We start from the raw sequence: 21,857 nt of genomic DNA, 5'->3' as shown, positions 1-21,857 counted from the left end.
AAAGCTTTAAGTTCCAGATAGAAAAAATGAAGAGAGTATTGAAGCTTTTAATAAATGGATCATCATCTCAGTTCAATTTCCCATTGCAGAGGGAATGTATAAACAGACATGGAGATTACCTCTGATTCTTCTATGTCTAGTGTATGAGATGTGGTATTTGCAAGCACATGCTTCTCAAGTGCTGTTGTACACTCCTTCAAAGAGATGACATATCAACAAAAATCAGTTTTTTTTTTTATATAAGCCGGGCGGCTATACTATTTTCTTTTTTTTTAAAGGCCAAAAATGGCCATACGAGCTTTACGTTTCCCTCTCTGCCTGGCTTGCTTCACTGAATCACTTCCCATCAAAGTCTTCAAGGCCAAAAAAGAGGTGGGCAATTCCTCATTTGAGCTCTCATGGCATCTCTCAAGAAATCAAAGAAAAGCAAGAAATATAGGAAATTGAAGAAAAACTTAAGCTTGGTTCCAGTCGAGCCTAAAGCCGCATGACCTCTGACTGGTGGGATAGTTTCTTCAACCCAAGGTTTTTCTTTTCACTAAGCTCAGTCTCCAATTACTCTGCTTCCTGCTTTTTAGTGGAATGCATTCAGATTACTTGTAGTTTTAACTAAATTATCTTTATGTTTTTGCTTATTTTGGAAAATCTATGATGCATAGAAATCTAGAACATGTGGTGGATTTTGTTCTGTAATGTTAAATTCGGTAATGATGTTCATAATTAGAGCTCAAAACTATAAAACTGTGCTTTTGTTCAGTTAGGCTGTTGGAAAAACGGCCTAGGGGCTAAGCGGCAACCTAAGCGGGTCTAAGCGGGTCCTTCTTTTTCTTTCGACTTTAGCTAAATTATGAAATCGCTTCAATTTCTGATGGCCGCTATACGAAAATTGGCTTTTGATTATGTGTTTTGCATCTTGAAAGAGAAAGATGTGGTCGAAAAGTTATTACTAGAGGAAGCCATAGATATTTTAGCCTAGTATGTAATTGTTAGGAATCTGGTTTGTCCTAAGTTGGATGCGTAGTTGGAAATCCTAACCGAATCAGACTTGGGGAATATACAAACTTAGAAACACATAGTCGGGCTTTGCTTGTTGTCATGGACTATGAAGCCGCAATTCACCTCTGGAGGTTAACAAGTTTGACTTTGTTGTTTGCATGAGTGCCTATATTGGCGTCATTTTTGGCAGTGTTGAAACTGGACTAGTTTTAGTGGTACGTATCATTATTGTGTGTGACGGTAACACTATATCTAACAACTTAAAACTACACATTAGAACTAATATTTCTTTTTTCTTTTGTGTAGGTTGCAATATCTGTGATCAGGGTACTTTTGTTTGTGGCAAGGCCAAGACTTTTGTTCAAGGAAACCTTCCAAATTCCATGGTTTACAGAAATGTTGAGTAGTATCCCAATGCAAGCAACGTTCCTGGAATTCTTATACTTGAGATTGATGCTCCCATTTACTTTGCAAATGCCAACTACTTAAGAGAAAGGTACTAATTAATTAAACCTGAGTAAGAACTAAAGATTTGGGACTTAAGATAGATAATAGGGACTAAGGTTTTGTTGAGTTGTTCTTGAGGTAGTTGTACTATCTTTTTGTTTTCTGGTCATGTTTATGTTCTAGTGAGCCAGAACTAAAGATTTGGGGCTTAAGATAGATAAGTGGCTTATCTATGGTTACCGGGAAAGAGACATCCCACTTTGTTTGAGAAGGTTTGAATCAGACATTTGATTTTTATGATGATTGCACAAATTTTCATTCACAAATTGATTGAATAACTAGCATAATGCTTCAAGTTACCAGTCGCTTCTAACCAAGGTGCTTTCTAATAGTGCCACCATACTCATTAAACATAGAAACCTCTGTGTGTCATCCGTTTGATTCTAATAATTTCTAAGTGTTAAGTTGGTTAACTAGCCTAGCGTTTGAGCCATAAATTACTGAAACAGTCTCATGATGAAAGAATTGATTACGTTCTCATGATTATTTGTGATCTTAGAAACTGCTTTCCAGAAATCCTTTAATCATCTCTGATATATTTTGTTTCATTTGTAGGCACACAGGTTGGAGAGGACTTGATGAAGGCATCGTTGTAGTTGGGACTTGCATGATTTAAAAGCTACAATGGCTGGTTGCATGTCAACCCCATCCAAAATAATTAAATCACGGAAAAAACACTGTCAGTGGGTCATCAAACGCCATAGAAAGGCAACCTGCTCTGCTTCGGATGGTACCAAGAAAAGAAATACCAGTTTCAAGAAAATAAATAGTGATGCAAGAGTTCGCGTGAGTGACTATGCTGTCAGTGAGTTTGTTCATATGGACTTTGAGAATGGTGCAACAACTACTCACAAAAGATCTAAGGTTTCTACTTCAACATTCCATCTCACCTAGCAGCGATAGCACCACAGTCAATATGACTCGAATGGTGTGTGCTTTCTTTCATCAGATTTCAACTATCTTTCTATTTCAACCAATAGTGTTGACAAGAAAATTCATAGCTATTGAATCTCATATTTTGAAAGTTATTCATTTGCAGTAATTTTCCAGGAGGAAGCTTGGTTTGACTCAGTGAGTATTCTGGAGTCTGACTCGCATGATGACTTTATCAATCTACGTAACTACATATTACAGAATGAAAGCCTTGTGGTCTTGTATGATTGCAAAATGTCATTACTACTGAAGTAATTTTTCTTGAGCTACTTATTGGAAAAGGATTTTGTTTTGTTTTCTTAATTTTCTTCTCTTATTCTAAAGATGGTTTTCCATTAACAAGCAATCCAGTTAGGAATATCTCAAGTGGCCAAGTACTTCAGTACGAAAGATCTGCTTGCTTTGTTGATAATGGGTGTAAGTATGAAGAATACCAAAGCTATATGAACATAGATGAGGTAAATTAGATAAAATCACAGGCAAAGATGAGCATAGGGAATCAAATCGGTTTTCACTTATTAGTACCCAGGGCTATGTTCTTTCTCACTTAGGGAAGGCTGATGAAATTTGTAGTAAGAGGAAGAATATATTAGATCACTCTTATGGAAGCTTTAAAGGACTTACAGAGGATGGACATGATTCTAATGAAAAAATTCAAGACAATGCCCTAAAATCTAGCTTATCTCAATTGGTACCTTCTGTAAGTTTCAATGATAAGATTCTAAGTGCAGAGAGTTTGGTTCCACAGTCCCAGAGAAAGTCATCAGCCATTTTCAGACTTTCTTTTAAAAGGAGATCCTGTGATGCAGAAGAAACCATTGAACAATGTAAGTATTCAAATAATTCAATTTTGTTTGAATAGAAAGAAAACTTAGAATATTGGGATTGATGTACATGTATATTACTGAACATTTCAATGATAAATCCACAGGTCAATCAAAAAGGTTTTTGTATCGGCCTAGACCAGGATATATCATTCCATGTTGTAGAGTAGAGAAGCCGACTTCAGGATCTTGGTCTGAGATTCCACCCTCAACTTTTAAATTCCATGGCGAGAACTATTTCAAGTATGACTTTTGTATCGGCCCAAAAAGATACATCACATTGCCCAGCATCCTGAGCTTCCCAAAGTGAAAGCAAATGGGAAAGCGTTCATTGTAAACATGTAGGTATTTTTTCAGAATTGATTTATCTTGTTATGTTTTGTTTGTTATATTTTGGCAATATCTGATGATATTGCTCTATTGCATTGCGACTTATCCTGTTGCAATGTTTCTTGGTGATACTGATGGAGAGGGGATGAGTCCTTATAATGTATTTCAAAGTTTTTGAGAATTTTGATAAAGACATCTCTCCTCAATTCCAAGACAGCGTCAAGGTAACTTCATTTTGTATGCAACTTCATCCATTTGGATAGGCATGCACTTTATTCTGATGTACTCTCCCTGATGGAAATGTGATCTTATGTTCTATTGGAACACTTAGTCTGTTGATATATTTGAATGATGCTTTTAGAAAATGGTTGATGATGAGACAGAAAAATTAAAGGATTGGCAAAGGACTCCACTGTACCTTTTAGAGAAAGACTAAAGATCTTGGTTGAGGTGGTAAATCCTGAGGATCTCAATCAGAGTTCTGCTCAGAAGAAGCTTGTACATGCATATAATGACAAACCAGTTCTTTCACGCCCCCAACACAATTTTTACAAGGTAAACATTGAACATTTATGTTGCTGAGTGTTAAGATGATGAAACATAAAAACCATGTTGATTGCCTTTATCAAACTCTCTAACATGCACGGTCCTAACTACTTTGAGATTGATATGGACATTCATCGCTTCAGCTACATATCAATGAATGGTCTAGAATTGTTTCAATTAAAGAACGGAATAGCCGTGCAGCTATAATTTTAAAAATCTCTTTTAAAATATTATGTTTATGGAGTATAGAGGTGCGGCAATACTCTCTTTTAAAATATTCTATTTATGGAGTATAGCCGGGCGGCTAAACGTTTAAATATTCTATTTATAGAGTATCGCCGAGCGGCTATATTGTTAAAATATTCTTTTTATGAAGTATAGCCGGGTGGCTAAACATTTAAATATTCTATTTATAGAGTATCGCGGAGCGGCTATATTGTTAAAATATTCTTTTTATAAAGTATAGCCGCGCGGCTATATGTTTAAATATTCTATTTATAGAGTATCGCCGACGGCTATACTATTAAAATATTTTTTTAATGCAGTATAGCCGCTCGGCGAGACCCTCATTTAAAATATTCTGTTTATGGCTTATCGCCAAGCGGCCATACTTTTAAATATTCTGTTTATATAGTATAGCCGGTCGGCTATACTATTTTAATATATTTATACCCAACACGAAGCTTGCACTCGCTGTCATGGCCATTTCGCGGACGACTACATTTGTGTGGGCTATACTTTTTCTTAAATTCAAGCGATAAACACCTTTAAGAATGATAGTTTATAAATGTACAATATTCTAGTGAATCGGACTCGAACTCGTCACTACGAATGTCTAGGGCACAGAGCAAGCCCGTTCCAGGTTTCGAGCAGTGTTCGAAAAATCGGCTGAGGCGCTAGGCCGGAGGACCCCGACGCCAGAGAGTTAAGCTTCGCCTAGGGGGCCTGGTCGGATCTAGGTGGCGCCTAGGAGACTTGGGCCGATCTAGGCGGCCCCTAGGCTGCTTGGGTTGATCTAGGCGGCCTCGGCGGCCTCGGCGAGTCATATCTTTTTTTTCCAAATGAAGACAGACGAAGCTTGCACTCACAGAGGAATGTGGTGCGCGAGTGATATGAAGAGACAGAGAAACGACACGAAGCTTGCACTCCAATCTAATCTTCAAAATTCAAATACTCAGTCTTGAGCCTCTCTCTCAACTCAAGCTTCGATTTTATTTTTTCTTCAGTTTCGGCTGCTGCATTGAATCGATTTTTTTGGTGCTTTTCTGTTATTGAAGTTCGCAACGTCAGATGAACATCCAAGGCAGTTTCTTGGTATGCCAGAAGAAGTCCAGCAGATGGTTCTTTAACCTGAGGAACACCTTGTAGTTTGGCATTGGATTACACTATGCCGGTCTGAATGACAAAGATAGATCTCTGGTTGAGGAGCTTTTTGCAAACAACAAGATTCAGGCATTTCTGTTTTACCTCAGTAAGCATGAGTTTTTCCTGAAGAACACATTAGGAAAAGAGAATATAAAAAGATCATTTTCTTACTTTATATACTGATTAGGCATATGTATTAAATTATAGGTATTGGTTTGTAACAGCACATTGGCATGGGGTGTAAACCTTCCAGGTCATCATCTGGTCATTATTAAGGTGAGGCAAAATTTGTGCGGTATCTTTTTCATTTGGTTCCTATATATACAAAGGTTTCTAGCAGGAGTATATTGCAGCAGCTGTTCTTCAGGACAAATTTACGTAAGTGTTGATTCTCTTGCAGGGAACAGAATATTATGATGGAAAAACAAAGAGATATGTTGATTTTCCAATATCAATCACAGATATATTGCAAATGATGGTTTTGGTCACACATGACTATATAGAATAAAAAATGGAAAGAAAGAAATATGTGAATCAGATTACATTCTTTTCTCCCTTTATAATCAACAGTTGCTCAGATTCTACAAGACAGATGGGAGTAGATGTCCATCACAATCCGCCCGCCTAACAATCAATAAACACAAATCATATTACTTTCTGAATATTTGCCTCAAATATTAATACTAGGAATCAGGTTGTTTGGGGTTTTGAATATCAGAAAATCTAATAAAGTCAATGGATGAAGTCTTGCAGTCCTATATCTAATCAATAAAGCAGTTTCCTTTTTATTTTTTCAATACTCTACACTTATCTTTTTTTTGCTGTAAAAGTTCAGAACGCCTATCATTTGCATTGCTGCTGTGACAGGAGCAGCACAATGATCCTCTTGTACTTAAATATGGTGAAGACACAAGTTAAAAGCCTTTGGTTTTGATTAGTGTCCTTAGTATTTGATTTATTGAGCCTGTACAAGATCTTACATGAGCATAGTTTTCTACAGATGTTTAATCCAGCTTACTATGGCTTGGACAATACTGAACCTGAAGTTCTCAGCTCTTACTTGTCTAGGTAATACCATGCTCAATTCTCATGGATTTTTTTTTTCTTTTATCAGGATATATGCTCTCTCTTTCGGTGGCATTGCTTTGATTACTTATTGATTATTTTGGCAGGTTAGTGCAAAACACATTTGAGGATCTGGAAGACAGTGGATGCATCAAGATGCATGAAGACAATGTAGAGCCAACGATGCTGGGTTCAATAGCATCCCAGTATTATCTTAGCTACATGACTATATCAATGTTTGGTTCAAGCATAGGATCATATACATCGCTCGAAGTAAGAAATGGTTCTTGAAGGTTTTTATTCAGCATTTTAATTTCTCGCTTTTACTTTTTATGCCGGTATGCTTAAGAAGGTTCTGTACCATAGGTCGTCTTGCATATCCTATCTGCTGCTTCTGAATATAATGCAGTTCCTGTGCGGCATAACGAGGTAATAAGTCTATGGTTGGCTCTTACTTGGGTACTTGTTTTTTGTGTTTTTTTTTTTTTGGATTCATAATGAGGCACACACATGAGTAACTAGATCTATTAACCGTGGATTCTGAAAATGGAGACAATTAATACTTGACCTATAACAACTAGCTTGTGAGCGAAGTGGTATCAGTCAGTCCTATTTATTAAGAAGGGGCATATAAAACATATAATATATAATATTCATATTATATTATATATCGCAGTCGTATGGAATGGAATCATTCTTCCTCCATACAAATTTGCTAACAAGAATATGGTTTTTCTTTATCTTGATTTCGAACTGTAATATCATCTTTGATAATAGGAGAATGAAGCATTGTCTGAGAGAGTTTGATATAAAGTGGATAAGGACTGCTTAGATGATCCACATGTCAAAGCCAATAACCTATTTCAGGTCAGAGTTGTCTTCAACTATATGTTTTTGAAATAAAAACTTCATGTCGTTTTCCTTTTTAGTTCTCTCATCTCATTGCATGAATTCTGCAACATTTTTCGCAGTTAGAATTACCATTCAGTGATTACGTCACAGGCTTGATTCTTGAAGTCAGTATTGGATCAAAGTATACGAATCATCTAGGCCATGATAGATATATGAGCTAACAGTGGGTGGATTTCAAGCTCAATTACTTGCATGCACCTTCTGCAAATGGTCATGCAGGTATTCTTCTTAGTAGTAGTACTTGCCTAGAATAAAAGACGAGTCCAAATTGGGCATTCTGCCTTGTTTATATTATTACATTCTACATCCAGCATATGAGTTGATTAGTTAGAGATGTTAATCGGCGATGCTGAGCGCCCATGAATGTTGTTAGTACATGCTCCTCTTTCCTGTATTGTTTATCTTGTTTTGTTTTTTTTCCTTTGTCCTCCAAGAGAAGCTCTTCTTTTGTCTTATTTATTTAGATTTATCTGGCCTGAGAAAGGGTTGGATGTGAGCTAACCAGACCTTCAGAGACCCCTAAAGCATGAGAAATTATGACTTGCTCATTAGTGTATTGTTAGAAGGGCCACTTTGGAATTTAGCCATATATATTTTTGTCTGTAAGGACAATGTGCAGCACTTGCACTTAAATGGTACACTAATTGTTTCTGAAAAAGGTGAAGCTTTGATTTATCTAATTATTTATTTTTAACAATTACTCTTTGACTCGGATGATTTGTTCCTTCAGAAAATAGAGTTTTCACCTCCTAGCCTCTTCTCATGTCTTTTGGGTTCTTTTCAGAGTTTTCAGCTCTGGCCTCTTCTCACTAAGCTCAGTCTCCTTGTTGACCAAAAAAAAAAAAAAGCTCAGTCTCCTAGGGGCCACGTGTCAAAGTAAATTCGGGAGGCTAAAATAGGCAAAACGAGTATAGCCGCGCGGCTATAATCGTTGTTCTATTTTTTATATGAATTAGTATAGCCGATTGGCTTTACTCAGGGTTTTTAAATTTTTTTAAAAAGAAATAGTATAGCCGAACGGCTATACTGTCCTAATTTTTAAGATAAATAGTGCAGCCGCCCTGCTATACTTGGTTTTTTAATTTTTTTTAAATAATTAGTATAGCCTCCCGGCAATACTCGGTTCTTTAATAAAATAAAACTTTACCTAATTCAAATTATTTTAAAAAAATAATCTCAAGAAAAATAGCTGTAAGATATTTAAAAGAAGGAAAATAACGAAAAGCGTTTTTTTTTTTGGCCGCATAACGGCGTCGTGTTACCCGCCAATGAGAATTAGGGTTTATAGACGAAGTACCTACCAGAGTCATTCTTCAACCCACAAAGAAAGCAACGCAGTAGAGACTCAGAACAGAGGAAAAGGGATGGGGAAGAAAGCAAAGACATCTAGAAAGGGAAAGAAGGCATGGAGAGCCAACATAAGCACAGAAGACATTCATGACTTCTTCGAGCAGTCAACCAAAGATGCTCTCTCCGGTGGTTCTCTTTCCTCTGCTCCCGCCGAGTCGCTCTTCTTCGTCGACAAGTCCAAAGGTACCTCCTTTCTCCCCGATGCTTTTGCCTTCATACCCTTTTACATCATTGGAAAACTGATTAAGATTGAATTATTTGGTTTTCTGAGGACTTGTAAAGTGTATTGTAGACTGTTAAAATTTGCTTTGAGTTGGGTTTTTGTTGGTGAACTTATCATTTTCTTTGATGTAGTCGTCAATGCAATTATAACCATTGATACAGATATGTTTCCAACACTTCAAATGCGACTCAGATGTAGAAGACTTATAATGGTGGAATTTCATAATTTTGTGTTAAAGAGTGCAATGTCGTAAGTTTAACTGGTTGTTGCATTTTATGCTAAAGGCGCTTATTTTAAATTCATGGGATGCTGAAATTAGCTCTGATAATTTACAAAGAAATACTTTTTCTGAAGAAAATAAAGCCCCTTTTGTTTGGAGTGAAAGAGTATGAGACTCCATTGTAAGGGGGATGGATAATTTAGAGGTTGTTTGATTTGGATAGAGTTCAGCTTGACTTTAAATACTCAATCTGATGGAATCTCATGGTAGTCTATCGGGTTTTTAGTCTCTCGAGAAATCTGGTGCGACTCAAAAGTGTAGAGTTTTGTACAATCCAGTTCCTTTCTTATGTTTTATGCTCTCTTTTTTCTTGATAATTTTCTTTGGTAAGTGGAAAGAACTTATATGCTTTGGTCTGACCAGATCTTTCGGTGAAGAGGAAGATTGAAAAACATAGACAGAAAGTACTCCATGTTGAGAGCATGCTACAGAAAAACCCATTTGTACAAGCAGTGCCTTCTTCGACACTGAAGAAATCAAAGAAAACACTTAAAGAGGTTCCAAAGCCAAAAGATGCGACTGAATGTGGTCCTCAGGTTGAATGATGGATAGTTATAATATTAAATTGTAAAATGCACATATTATCTATTTCTACCTTTTTTTAAATTTATTAATGTTAGTTTGACATCTCTCAGGGTTCTGTCTCAACTTCGGGCATGGCTGACTTATGGGGTGATAAAGGTTTCTTCAATCTTAATAACCAAATCTTTGTTTCTTCTATATTATTATTATTCTTATTTTTTTATAGGGTGCCTTGCCTTACATTACTGTTTTTGAATCTATTGCAGGTGGTGACAACAGCAAGACCAAGAAGGTAAGGCTCGTCATTTAAGTTCAAGTATATGATCATATTCTTGTCCATATCAGTTTTTGTCTGTTTCTGTTACTTTTTGCAATACTGATATTGCCGTGAAGAGGCATGCTAATATGCCACTTTGACCACCAAGTCATAATTCATGAATAGTAAGATGCATAATGGATCACATGTTATCTTGGAGTCATATAAGTCTCAAAGCAGCACTCTGTTTGATGTATTATTGCTTGAATGCATTCCACAGTTGTAGCTAATATTCCATAGCTTTTAGTTGATATATGTCTATTGAATTTTTTGAAGACGGCAAAGCCATCACTTATTCCTGCCGTAGAAGTTGAGCCTCCAGGATCCTCATTCAATCCCACATTTGAAAGTCACCAGGTAATTTCCTGATAACAGTCTTGATACCTTTATTTTTGTGGAACCTTTTGGCTTAAATGGTATAAAGTTTTTCCATCTTTGCCTGTTTTTCCAATTCAGGAAACATTGGCTCATGCTGTTGCACAAGAAATGCACAAAGTCTATAAAAAAGAGTTAGGACCTCAACCAGTTCCTCTAACTGTTCCTGGGGAGGCTGTTGATGAAGAAGAAGTGAGTGTCTATTGTTCCTTTCATGTATTAATCATCACGGATCTTAATTTGCCTCAAGTGTGGAGCTTTATGTACATGTCATAGTAAAGTTGCACCTTTATACTTAAGAGTATTTCTAATGTTGTCTTAAATAATAAAATTTATTTAGTTATAAAGAGTATAACTGGGGATCATGATCTCTTTAATGATAAGAAACAAGAACTTTATTGAAGAGAGACTAGGGAACTACAGAACAAGATGGATGAGGAGGGTCATAACAATTAATATATTCTCTGACAAAAAAATTATTATAATTTACATGTTACTTTAATTGAGAAGCTGACAATACCAATCTACTTTATTAGATGTATTTTCTCGATGCTGATGAAGGCACTGATGATGATATGAATCCAGAAAATTTGGATGAGAATGAGGATGCTGCATCTGAGAAAAGGTGATCCCAATTTAGATCATTCCATGCCTTATTTATTTATTTTGGTAAATTAGACAAAACTTTCTTTAATAGCATTGATATAATTGTCTTTCTTTGTATGCCAATATGACAATGCTTTATTCGAAGATGTGTGCTTGTTGTAGTACATTTTCATCCGCTTCGTGTCACACTATACTTACGAGATTAAACTTCTCAAAATTTTCCTCCTGTCATCTGGCTTATATGATAATGTCATGAAACGTAAATGCCATGAGCTCATATTGTTTGAATAAAAATGGTGCAGGCCTCTTAAAACAAAGAGGGTGACAACAGTCATGTTAAATAAGAGAGCTAGGCGTAAAGAACAGCTTAAAAAGGAAGCAGAAGCGAAAAAGGCACAGAAGCTTTCCAAAGAAATTGATGGGTAATATATTCATATGACCTTTTTGCCTCTAGATATACTCTGGTGAAGATTGCACCCTGATAATTTCCGGTCATATTTGGTCACAGCTTACCAGATATTCTTCAGGAAATAGCTAAAGAGGACGATGAGAAGCATAAAAGACATATTCGACGAGTTGTAGCCAAAGAAGAGAAACTAAAGTCATTCCCCCCACGCTTGGGGAAGCACAAGTATGTGCTAAAAAAATGCTACTCTCTCTCTCTATTTATATATTATATGCATTTGATATAACATGTTAATTCTTCTATTACAGATTCGAGCCTGCCCCAGTTCAAGTCCTCTTGACCGAAGAAATAACTGGATCCCTTCGGAAACTGAAGGTATATATGAATATTTTTTTCTTACCAAAACTTTCATCAGTTTCCGATTCTTTGTGTATGATTCAGACAAGACTAGAGGAAAGTCTAATTGTTTTCTTCTTTTCCATGAAGGGTTGTTGTACCCTTGTCAAGGATCGGTTCAAGAGCCTAGAAAAAAGAGGATTAATCCCGCCAAAATTAAACAAAAGGTTAATGTTCTTTGAAGGTTCAGTGGTTTTTGTTGAAAGTTTAATCTAACTTTTTTTTTCTTCACAAACTCTTCTCATGATTTGTCTACTTTTTGGACAGGAAATAGAGCTTTTTCTTGATTTGGTTTAACGAGATGGTAACGAGGTGTGTGGAACCAAAGTCATTAGCTGGGGTTCAACGAGCATCAGCTACTGATGCAGCATCAGATTTTGTCAATGTCAAGTTCAATAGTTTTGTAGTTATCTTTATTCACTATTTTTTATTCATTTTCCTGTTTGGTTGGAAATTCTCAGTTCAAAATTCACTCCGGTTCCTGTTGTAATCAACTTTTGATTTACACACTGGTCATCCTTATAAAAATTTGCCAGAAAAAAAAAAGAAAAAAGTTTCTTATATATTAATTAATGCTCATGCCTTTGGTAGAATTATGAATTTGAGGTCCTGTTACCCCACTTTTCCCGTAAAGAAGGAAATACTTTTATTTAAAAAAATGGTAGAGTGATCTTATCCAAGTGAAAGAAAATTGTCAAGTTGGGATCAAATTATTTTACTTGTCAATTTACCTTAATCAAATAAATAAATTAACCAAAAATAAATTTCCTCAAAAAAATAAAAGTAAATAAATTTTTATATATTTACCAAATAAATAATAAATAAATTTCCTCGGAAAAAAGAGGTTTAAAAAAGAAATTAATTATCTCTGGGCTGTAAATAAAGGCCCATTGGATTCAGTCCCAGAAAACAACACTTAAGCGAGGCACCTGACCCAGCGGCTTTAGGCCTTTTCTCTCCCCGCCGAGTCCAAGACCTGCTCTGCTCTTCAATTTCGCCACAGCGAGCATCGACGGAAAAATCTCAGTCATCTCTTTGCACTATGCGCACGTTAGCAGCCAGGCTCACCACTGTAAGCTGCTTCTTCGAATTGAGAATTTTCATACCCAACAACGAAAGCACATTTCGAGTTTCCTTTTTTGTTTAATTTGTATTCAACTTTCTCCGATTTTGATGTGATGTGAAATTTTTTTTTTTATCGGTGTTCAAAGTATTACTGTAGAAGAAACCCAGTACGGAATGCGCAGCCTCGCAATTTCTCCACTTACAATGGAAGAGGTCACTCACTCTTATATCTATCAATATTTTATTTGTTTGGTTGCTGAGAAAATGAAGGAAAATGAAAACTCTGATATTGAATTGCAGATGAGCTCTCCCTTGAACAGGACGCTGAAAGAAAAATCGGATGGCTGTTGAAGTTGATATTTGCTGGGACTGCAACTTGCATAGCTTACAACATCATGCCATATATGGGTATGTCACTCTGCGTATTGGTTCAATGCAATCTTGAACTGGTTTTATCTTCTTCTTTTCTTTTTTTCTTTTTTTAACTTGAAGGAAAAATAATAAATTACCATTTTTGCCTGATATTGCTCTTGTAATTTACTACGTTTCCAGGAGATAATTTGTTGCAACAGTCCGTGTCACTTTTAACAGTCAAGGATCCTTTGTTCAAGAGAATGGGGGCTTCTCGATTAGCTCAGTTTGCGATTGATGGTAACTTCAAAGTAGCTCTATTTTCTGTTTTGTCAGTATTTTATTTTTAGAAAATTCACTCATTAGATAATACCTGGTTGACTGGTAATGAGTTACCAGTTATGTAATCGTTTTCAGAAACTGTCTTGCGTTTGAGCTGCATAACATAAGAAGTGATTATTTCTCTCAGACATCCAACTGTCTCGAATCCGGTTGTAAATTATTGTGTTAAATGGTTTGCCATTGGACTTCTATCCTGAGCTTTTTGAATATGTAGCACATGAAAATCAAGGGTCAGATAGTGAAGTTTGTTTCTCTTGATTTATAGATGAAAGGAGGATGAAAATAGTGGAGATGGGTGGTGCTCAAGAGCTCATAAACATGTTGGTGGATGCTAAAGATGACCGCACAAGGAAGGAGGCTTTGAAAGCTCTTTCTGCTCTGTCACCCTCAGGTCAGGCTTTACCATTTGCAGTCAGTACTAGATACCCCTATGTCTATCCCTTCAAACTTTCTTTCATTCTTAGAATGGGTGCACATCAACTGAAAGTCAGGGAATGCTAAAGATGACCACCACCATACATTGCTGGTGGAATAAATTTCATTCCTGTTTATTACTGAATGGAAGAATGTAATTCCAGCAAAGTGTAGCCTTAAAATCTTTAGATGCATGAAGCATGTATTATATGCCCGCTACGTTCAGATTTTGAATTTATATAGCAGTTTCTAGGAGTAATTCTCCAGTAAGCGTAATGCACATTTGATAATTGTGGTAATAATATTTGGCAGTTTTGTGTAGGCAGTTGTTAAAAGAACATGTAATATTAGTGCTTAGAAAACAAAAAGGCTAAACATGTATTCTAGATGTTGAGAAAAACATGTCGTTTACAAAATTAACTTGGTGATTCTGCAGAAGTTTAATTTCTCCTTTAGTGTTTTGTAGTGGGTACAACTAGAGTTGTTCTGTGTTAATCAGTCCTTTCTTATTACTGCAGATCAAGCTATTGGAGCTTTACACCAAGCTGGGGCAATCTCAGTTATCAGATCCACCCCTGATTCCTCGGAGAGTGCTGAAATTGAGAAATACAAGTCAGGCTTGCTCAAGAGATTTCAAGATCTTAGATACGATATTCCGTCTACAAATGTGTCAAGGTCTCCAGACTCTTAGCCTCCTATTACAGGATGCAACACAATCTCAAAAAGGCCATGCCTGCATTGTAAGGATAGATGGATATGCCCTGTATCTTTTCTTTCTTAAATGTAATAAACAGAGTTTGAATTCAGTAAATTGGCTTGAATTTTCATATCAATGATCACAGATGCTGTTTCAAAATTAGAGAACCATCACAATTTCAATCAATCGCAGATAAAATCCGCAAAATGCCTGAATTTAGTGCATATTTCATAAGGTGGTGAATAATTTTACCAAGATTATTTCTGTAAAAGGCTTGTAATTGGTCATTATGCTGTTTCATTTATGTCTGTAATGCACCAAATCATGCAATATCGTTTCTTTTGGTACAAACATCATGTAATATCATTGTGATAGAGAATGTTTGTGAACTCTATAGAAGCCATGCTATGAATAATACAATAGAATACAAGCACCTCAGCTACAACAAAAATGAGGAAAAGGAAAAAGGAAAATCAATCATGACTTGTTCCCCAAAAAATTGTATATGTTGGTGGAAATGGCAATTGCGCTTGTAACTACTGCCAAGAACACCATTATAGTCGCCATGATTCTATCTCTTCTTGTAGATATGCCATGTACATCCCTGTAATTTGCATAGAATAAAGAGATTGTCAAATTTAGCATTTTTTTTAACACAGAGAGAGAGAGAGAGAGAGAGTACCTTAGAACAATAGCACCAGGGAAAATGAAGGCAAGGCAGACTGCGGAGGTTGATCCCAGAAACTGAAAGATATACCAAATGTTTGGGAAGGCAATTGCTGCGAGGTAAGAGAAGACTAGCAGACCAAGAGTGAGGATCACAAATCTTCTAGTGTCTGTGGCCAGAAGTGGCTTTTTAGGGAAGAGAAGTTCATCTAAGTTGACCCTTAAAGAGAAGTTCAACAGTGGGAAAACCAACATCAGATGAAGTGCATAGCTTAATCTGACCACATCATTAAGCAGAGCACCCATTGCTGAATCTGAACTTTTGTCAAAATTGACAAGTATGTCACTCATTATTGCATCTCCAAACAAAAGATACCCAAAAAGACCGATGGAGAAATAGATTGCTGCACAAAGCACCAGTGAAATTCTGACCGCTGATATCATATCAGAGGGCTTGCCAAGCTCAAAACCAATGGGATGAACTGCAAGCCATCAATCAGAGAGAAACCAATGAACCACTGATCAGAAAATTCAAGATGTAAATAATAAATTGTTCATTTCTTACCATTGAAATGAAAAGTGAAGGCCGTGACAATGACTGGAACAGCAGTGAAAAGGTCAAAGAAGGAGGTTTGTTTGTCCAAGCTTGGTATCAACTTTGGGTTGCTGGTTTTTCCCTCAAAGATGGCATAGATTGCCATGGCAGAACTTATGCCAACAAAAACTACAGCAAGAAGAACCGCTATGGCAGAACTGTACTTGAGAGATTCTGAAAACTCCAGCCAGTTAGTAATTAGATGCCATCACAGACAGAGTTTACGTTTAAACACTCAGATAAGCATAATTAATAAGCAGAGTTCAACAACATATAGACAAAAAAAGGGTTGTTTCCTTTTGCAAAATTGCTTACCTACACGCCTTAACAAGACCAGTGGCAGAAAAATGAACACGAGAGTGAACAGGATAGCAATATCACGTGAGTTCCACCACTGGATTCCAAACCACTCTTGCAGAACCCCTGAATGTCCTGTTCCTGAAGACCCGTTTCCAGATAGAACATCCCCTGAAAATAAAAATAAAAAACAGAAAGGAAAAAAAAAAGTACCCTTTAATTCTTATTAAGCTCTAGTTAGAAACAACAGAAGAAAAAAAAACTAAAAAAATTGAAGCTTACCAATTATAATCTGGTACATGATTAAGCACCCGAGATTAGTGATCATAACACATATTTGTGTTGCCACAGATCCCACCTGCCCAAAAGACTCTCTCATAACACCAGCATACGTGATGGACTCGCCGGAATGCGTAAACCTCATCAAGAACTCAACCGAGACATCAGCCAAGAAAGCAATGATCACGATAAGCAGAAAAGCCGGTATGACACCAAGCACTTTGAGAGTGGCCGGTATTGACATAATTCCGGCACCAATTATGCTCGTCGACACGTTGAACACTGCCCCCGACACCGTTGCCCGCCTCACAGGCTTGTTCCCCGGCAGCAGTGGCATGCGAGCTCCGGCGGCCGGCGACATTCCGATTACTGCTCTGCTTTTTTTGCTAGAGAGTCTTTTCGGGATGTTGTCTTTTTGTAAATGAAAGCTTTTAAAGTCCTGTGCATATAAATACAAGATGGGCGCATGTTGGTAAAGGTAGTTTAATTTACCAAAATGTTTTTAATGTGCATGGAGGGTGATTATGTTAAGGGAGTTAGACGAAGGGTAGGATTGGAATTTTGGGTGGGTTTCTTATTAGGAAAGGACAGCTTGGAGTGGGTATGCATTATTGTGTAACATGATAGAACCTGAAAGAAAACGAAATTGTATTTGGATGGAAAAGTGGGTTGTGTGCTTTTGTCATTGGGGATTTTAAAATCAATGGTTTAGAGATGGAGACGTATCTGGCATTCTTTTTAAACCAATGAGTTTAGCATTTTTTATCGTCGTTTTTTATTAGCCAAAATAGAAATCCAAGGACCCTTTTGCTTGCTCATGTTTTTGGGGTCACAACTAGGAGTGAAATTAATTTAAAACTCAACAAGTGTGAAGCTTAAATCTTTTTATAATTTGGACGTTAATCATGCCAAAGTTAAGATGTGATAGAGCAAATTAAATTAGGTCGATCAGTATGTGAGGACAATGAATCCGCCCTTTGAACCCAAGTTCGAGTCCTCCCCTCCTTATCTAATTTAGAATAGTTTGAAATATGACTTTGCTGATGAGAAATTTGTGGCACTTGCATGTAAAGCAATTACCCGCTTAACTAGATTGAGAACAAAAACTCAATTGTTGCTCTATTCTCTTCTAAATTCCCATAGAGAAAAGAACGCACATAAAACACGGTGTTGACAGGTTTTGTCAAATAGACCAAAATACGTGGACGAGATGCCACAAACAAAAGGAGAGTGGGGTTGGAGAGTTCGGTGGAAGTGGGACTAGCTGCTGAAAAATGGGGACACTTCATTTTCAGTATAATTCTATGAGGCTAGCACTCAACATGTTGATGGCATATGAGCATTGCGATGCCCATGATTTTGCATCATTCACATCATTGAAGAAAGTCTACCCTTTATGGGACATCTAAGACCTAAAGCCATCTCAAAAGAAGGAACTTATTGTAATATCTCTTTGCATAAATATGTAGGAAAGTTTTGGGGTACGTGTGTGGATTTTTCTATAGCATGTTTTTAATGAGGTATTTGCTTTTCTATCATTTTGCTTTGGAGATTTGTATAGGTGGTTGAGAGGTCGTATTCAAGAGGAAGATATAGATAATGGATGGCTAGCTAACGTGGAAAAGCCAAAGATAAGACTTAATTTATAGGATAAAATAAATGATGCCGTGGAAACCCATGTAAGATAATATACAAAAATGCATGCACAGGGTCGTCGTCAACATCACAGCAGAAGAGACCAAGGATTTTGGTGATGTTCTTGTTTATAATAGTTGTTCTACAAATCTTGAAGGGATATCATGATCTGATTCTGAGTTGGCCAAATATGATATATATTCTTAACGGATCGCAATCATGATTCGAGCTTTTTACTCTATTAGCTCTTGCTATGTTGGCAAGAACAAGTGTATGTATGAAGTTATGAACATTCTTTGCAGATTGATGTCGCAAAGTTACTGCCCAAGATAATTACAGCAAAGACAAATTTGATGAATTCAATAGTCTGAAATAGTAGAACAATAGGTGTAGAATGTATTACACTCTGAAGCAGATTGTGTGGCTTTCAAAAACCTATGCCTAATCTGCCAAGTTCAGCCTCTTTGACTTCAAGTGTAGCAAAGCAGTTTATAAGAATAAGATGGCTAGCTTTGAGCTGAATTGTACAGAGTGGTAGACATTGCAATTGAGCTTGTCACCACAGCCAAAATAATCACCAATATTGCAATTATCTTGTCCCTTCTTGTTGATATACCATGCCCATCCCTGTCAAGAAGTTTGAAACAAAAACCAGGTTTGATTAGTAAAACCGTAAGTACCAGACCTGCTCGCTGCTCGCTACACTAGAAAATTAGAAAGGATTAGAACTTCGTACCTAAGAATGAGAGCAGCTGGGAATATAAATGAGAGGCAAACTATGGTAGTGGATCCCATGAACTGAAAGAAGTACCATATGCTTGGGATAGCTATTGCTACAATGTATGTAAAGGAGAGCAGCACAAAAGTAAGGGACAGAAATCTTGAGGTGCTTTGGGCCAAAATAGGCTTATTTGGGAAAAGCAGTTCATCTATGTTGGCCCTTAAGGAAAAGTTCATAATAGGAAACACAAACAAGAGGTGAACTGCATAGCTCAGTCGAACAATGTCATTGATTATCTGCCCAATTGTGGAATCAGAACTTTGATCAAAGTTTACTAGTATGTCATCCATTACCGAATTGCCAAACAATAGGTAACCAAAGAAACCGATAGAAAAGTAAATGATGATGCTGATCACAAGAGAAATCCGAGCAGCTGATCTCATATCAGAAGGTTTATCAAGCTCTGCTCTAATTGGATGAACTGCATTCATTCACACAGATGCCATATATCAGCTATCAGAAATTTAGTTGTGCAACATAATCCAGATACCACAAGACCAAAAATGATGTGCCCTCACCATTGACATGGAATCCAAAACCTGTCACAAGAATTGGGATGGTGGTGAAAAGATCAAACACTGAGACTTGATGTGCAAAATCCGGAAATAGTTTCGGTTTCTGAGTCTTCCCTTTGCACAATGCGTAAATTGCCATTGCAGAACATATGACAACAAAAACCACTGCTAGCAGAATGGACACTGCTGAAGTGTGCCTTAGTGAATCTGTAATTAAGCAACAAGCACTCTGTTGGTAAATCCCAGTATATACTTAACAATTTAACATGTTCTTTTGGTTGTTTGATATTTACATACTGACCTACTCGGCGTAACAAGACTAATGGAAGCATAAGAAAGAGTGCAACGAAGAGAAGCGCATAAGCACGAGAATTCCACCAGTGGATGCCAAACCATTCTTGTAAAATACCCAAGTGCAAGGTTACTCCGGACTGACTTCCACATAGAACATCCCCTAAACCAAAGTAGGAAAACTTCTTTCACTAGTGTAATTAGCACGGTATGCCACATTATCACATAGATCAAGTGTAATAAACAGAAATAACAAAATGGTTATCTTTAATGTAAAGAAAGCTTCTACACAAAAACAATCCATCATTGATTCTTTGCTTTTACTTTGTGACTTTGTCGTAAACATGTCCCTATCAGACACCAAGCATCCATTATAAGACAGAATGGCCCGGTGGGTCTTTTCTTGTTTTATATGACACGTGCTATGTTGATGGATAACATAACAATCCATCATCAAACTAAGGTTTGACCCAAAAAAAAAAAAAACTAAGGTTTTTTCCCCAAAAAAGAAATGGGATTTTTATCTTATCAACAAATATGAATGACAGTTGAGCAAATTTAGAAATCTAACACAAGAGGATCCAATTAAGCTTACCAATGATAATGAAATAAATGATGAGGCAGCCAAGGTTGGTGATGATGACACAAATTTGCACAGAAATGGAACCCCAGGGTCCAAAAGACTCACCCACCATGCCAGCATAGGTAGAAGACTCGCCTGAGTTTGTGTACCTGAGCAAGAACTCCACTGTGACCTCCACAACCAAGGCCACCAACAATATGAGAATGAACCCAGGAACTAGGCCTAGGACCTTGATGGTTGCTGGAATTGACATGATCCCAGCTCCAATCATTGTGGTTGAGATGTTGAAGACAGCCCCAGAAAATGAAGCGCCTTTTTCTGATGATGATGAATTTTGACATTCCGAGGACTTGAGGTCCTGCAAGAGTGGATGAGCAACTGCTTCAGCCTCATCACTGTTTTCCTGCTTCAACATCTCCTTTGACTTTTTTCGGGAGCTATAGCTGATAGCAGCTACATGATTCTGGGGATGCTTTGAGGCTACAATAAATAGTTGGTGTGCTTGTTATTGGTTATTTTAATCCTGGCATTGATGTGAACTAATAGCAGAATTATCATTCCTGCAGAAAGAAGAGAGTTTTTTTTATTTAAATCATGCATTTCTCTTTGTTCACTTCATATTATATTCTAAAGTTCACTCCAACTTTTAATTTAAATTTTCACAATTTCTAAGAAAACCCCTATTTTCTCAAACTACCTCTAAATACACACTCAACGAAAGAAAAAAAAATTAAAAACTCATCAACTCACACCACACACTCCACATCCCGCTATTTTATCCCTTGTTGAGGCCCAAAATTGGTGGGCTCAAATATATTTTAACCCAATACGACACTTAACTTAGGAAGAAACTCAAGCAGTACGTAAGAATTCGTCATATGCACTTGCACATGTTTCACCAAGCAAATAAGAACACGCCACTCTGAGCAAGTGGGCCAAGCCACGCAAATGTCAGAACTGGCGGGTTAATGATATGAATAGTTCTGAGATTCACGAGGCTCATTGATGGGCAAGAAGTAGAAGTTTTGGGGCTTAGAGCCTAAAAACTCAAACCCATTTTTTGAGCCCAAATATGTGGGTTACCTTAGAAAATTAACTCATCACCTTAGTAAAAATAGTTAATTACTTTAGAAAGTTGGCCCATCTCCTTAGTGAACTAGCCCATTACCTTAAAAAATGGCTCAAATGACCTATAAAATATCTGAAAGTCTCCAGCACATGGTTGGAGACAAAACAATGACAAAAGCTAAAAGTTATCTATGTATGCAGGCTGCTGAGAATCTCCAGCATATGGCCAAAGATAAATCCCAACACAAGCCATCAAAAAAACCAAATGATACTTGAGCAAAACACCATTTAGACCAGCATCATTACCCACTTATTTCTCCTACCAA

General features: G+C 36.9%; 5 protein-coding genes and 1 pseudogene across 5 annotated transcripts; 4 read left to right on the top strand and 2 right to left on the bottom strand.

Moving 5' to 3' along the window:
- Positions 1-2,078: 2,078 nt before the first annotated feature.
- Positions 2,079-4,343, top strand: LOC103333063 (uncharacterized; annotated as a pseudogene).
- Positions 4,344-4,951: 608 nt separating this feature from the next.
- Positions 4,952-7,872, top strand: LOC148917448 (DExH-box ATP-dependent RNA helicase DExH14-like). The gene is made up of 7 exons (XM_089053042.1): positions 4,952-5,607; positions 5,709-5,777; positions 6,502-6,569; positions 6,674-6,839; positions 6,933-6,995; positions 7,344-7,433; positions 7,538-7,872. The coding sequence occupies exons 1-6, from the start codon at positions 5,536-5,538 to the stop codon at positions 7,371-7,373; spliced, it is 468 nt and encodes a 155-aa protein (XP_088909168.1). The 5' UTR covers positions 4,952-5,535; the 3' UTR covers positions 7,374-7,433; positions 7,538-7,872.
- Positions 7,873-8,778: 906 nt separating this feature from the next.
- On the top strand, positions 8,779-12,521 carry LOC103332858 (Nop53 protein). Its single transcript, XM_008235620.2, has 12 exons — positions 8,779-9,011; positions 9,695-9,867; positions 9,967-10,012; positions 10,120-10,145; positions 10,446-10,526; positions 10,626-10,736; positions 11,081-11,169; positions 11,453-11,572; positions 11,659-11,781; positions 11,865-11,931; positions 12,043-12,119; positions 12,220-12,521. Exons 1-12 carry the CDS (start codon positions 8,843-8,845, stop codon positions 12,224-12,226), a joined length of 1,089 nt encoding a protein of 362 aa, XP_008233842.2. The 5' UTR covers positions 8,779-8,842; the 3' UTR covers positions 12,227-12,521.
- A 345-nt stretch (positions 12,522-12,866) lies between these two features.
- On the top strand, positions 12,867-14,957 carry LOC103332857 (ARM repeat superfamily protein). Its single transcript, XM_008235619.2, has 6 exons — positions 12,867-13,024; positions 13,164-13,230; positions 13,318-13,425; positions 13,570-13,668; positions 13,976-14,101; positions 14,643-14,957. Exons 1-6 carry the CDS (start codon positions 12,995-12,997, stop codon positions 14,813-14,815), a joined length of 603 nt encoding a protein of 200 aa, XP_008233841.2. The 5' UTR covers positions 12,867-12,994; the 3' UTR covers positions 14,816-14,957.
- A 121-nt stretch (positions 14,958-15,078) lies between these two features.
- On the bottom strand, positions 15,079-17,089 carry LOC103332856 (amino acid transporter AVT6C-like). Its single transcript, XM_008235618.2, has 5 exons — positions 16,662-17,089; positions 16,398-16,550; positions 16,053-16,256; positions 15,504-15,969; positions 15,079-15,425 (listed from the first exon to the last, which is right to left on the bottom strand). Exons 1-5 carry the CDS (start codon positions 17,017-17,019, stop codon positions 15,299-15,301), a joined length of 1,308 nt encoding a protein of 435 aa, XP_008233840.2. The 5' UTR covers positions 17,020-17,089; the 3' UTR covers positions 15,079-15,298.
- Positions 17,090-18,626: 1,537 nt separating this feature from the next.
- On the bottom strand, positions 18,627-21,053 carry LOC103332854 (amino acid transporter AVT6C-like). The gene is made up of 5 exons (XM_008235617.2): positions 20,476-21,053; positions 19,891-20,043; positions 19,593-19,796; positions 19,030-19,495; positions 18,627-18,920 (listed from the first exon to the last, which is right to left on the bottom strand). The coding sequence occupies exons 1-5, from the start codon at positions 20,876-20,878 to the stop codon at positions 18,800-18,802; spliced, it is 1,347 nt and encodes a 448-aa protein (XP_008233839.2). The 5' UTR covers positions 20,879-21,053; the 3' UTR covers positions 18,627-18,799.
- Positions 21,054-21,857: the final 804 nt, after the last annotated feature.

Source organism: Prunus mume, linkage group LG5 (assembly GCF_029339155.1).
Source record: "Prunus mume cultivar Tortuosa linkage group LG5, ASM2933915v1, whole genome shotgun sequence".
Classification (NCBI taxonomy): Eukaryota; Viridiplantae; Streptophyta; class Magnoliopsida; order Rosales; family Rosaceae; genus Prunus; species Prunus mume.
Note: the sequence above shows the minus strand (reverse complement) of the source record. Positions and strands in the feature narration are given on the sequence as shown.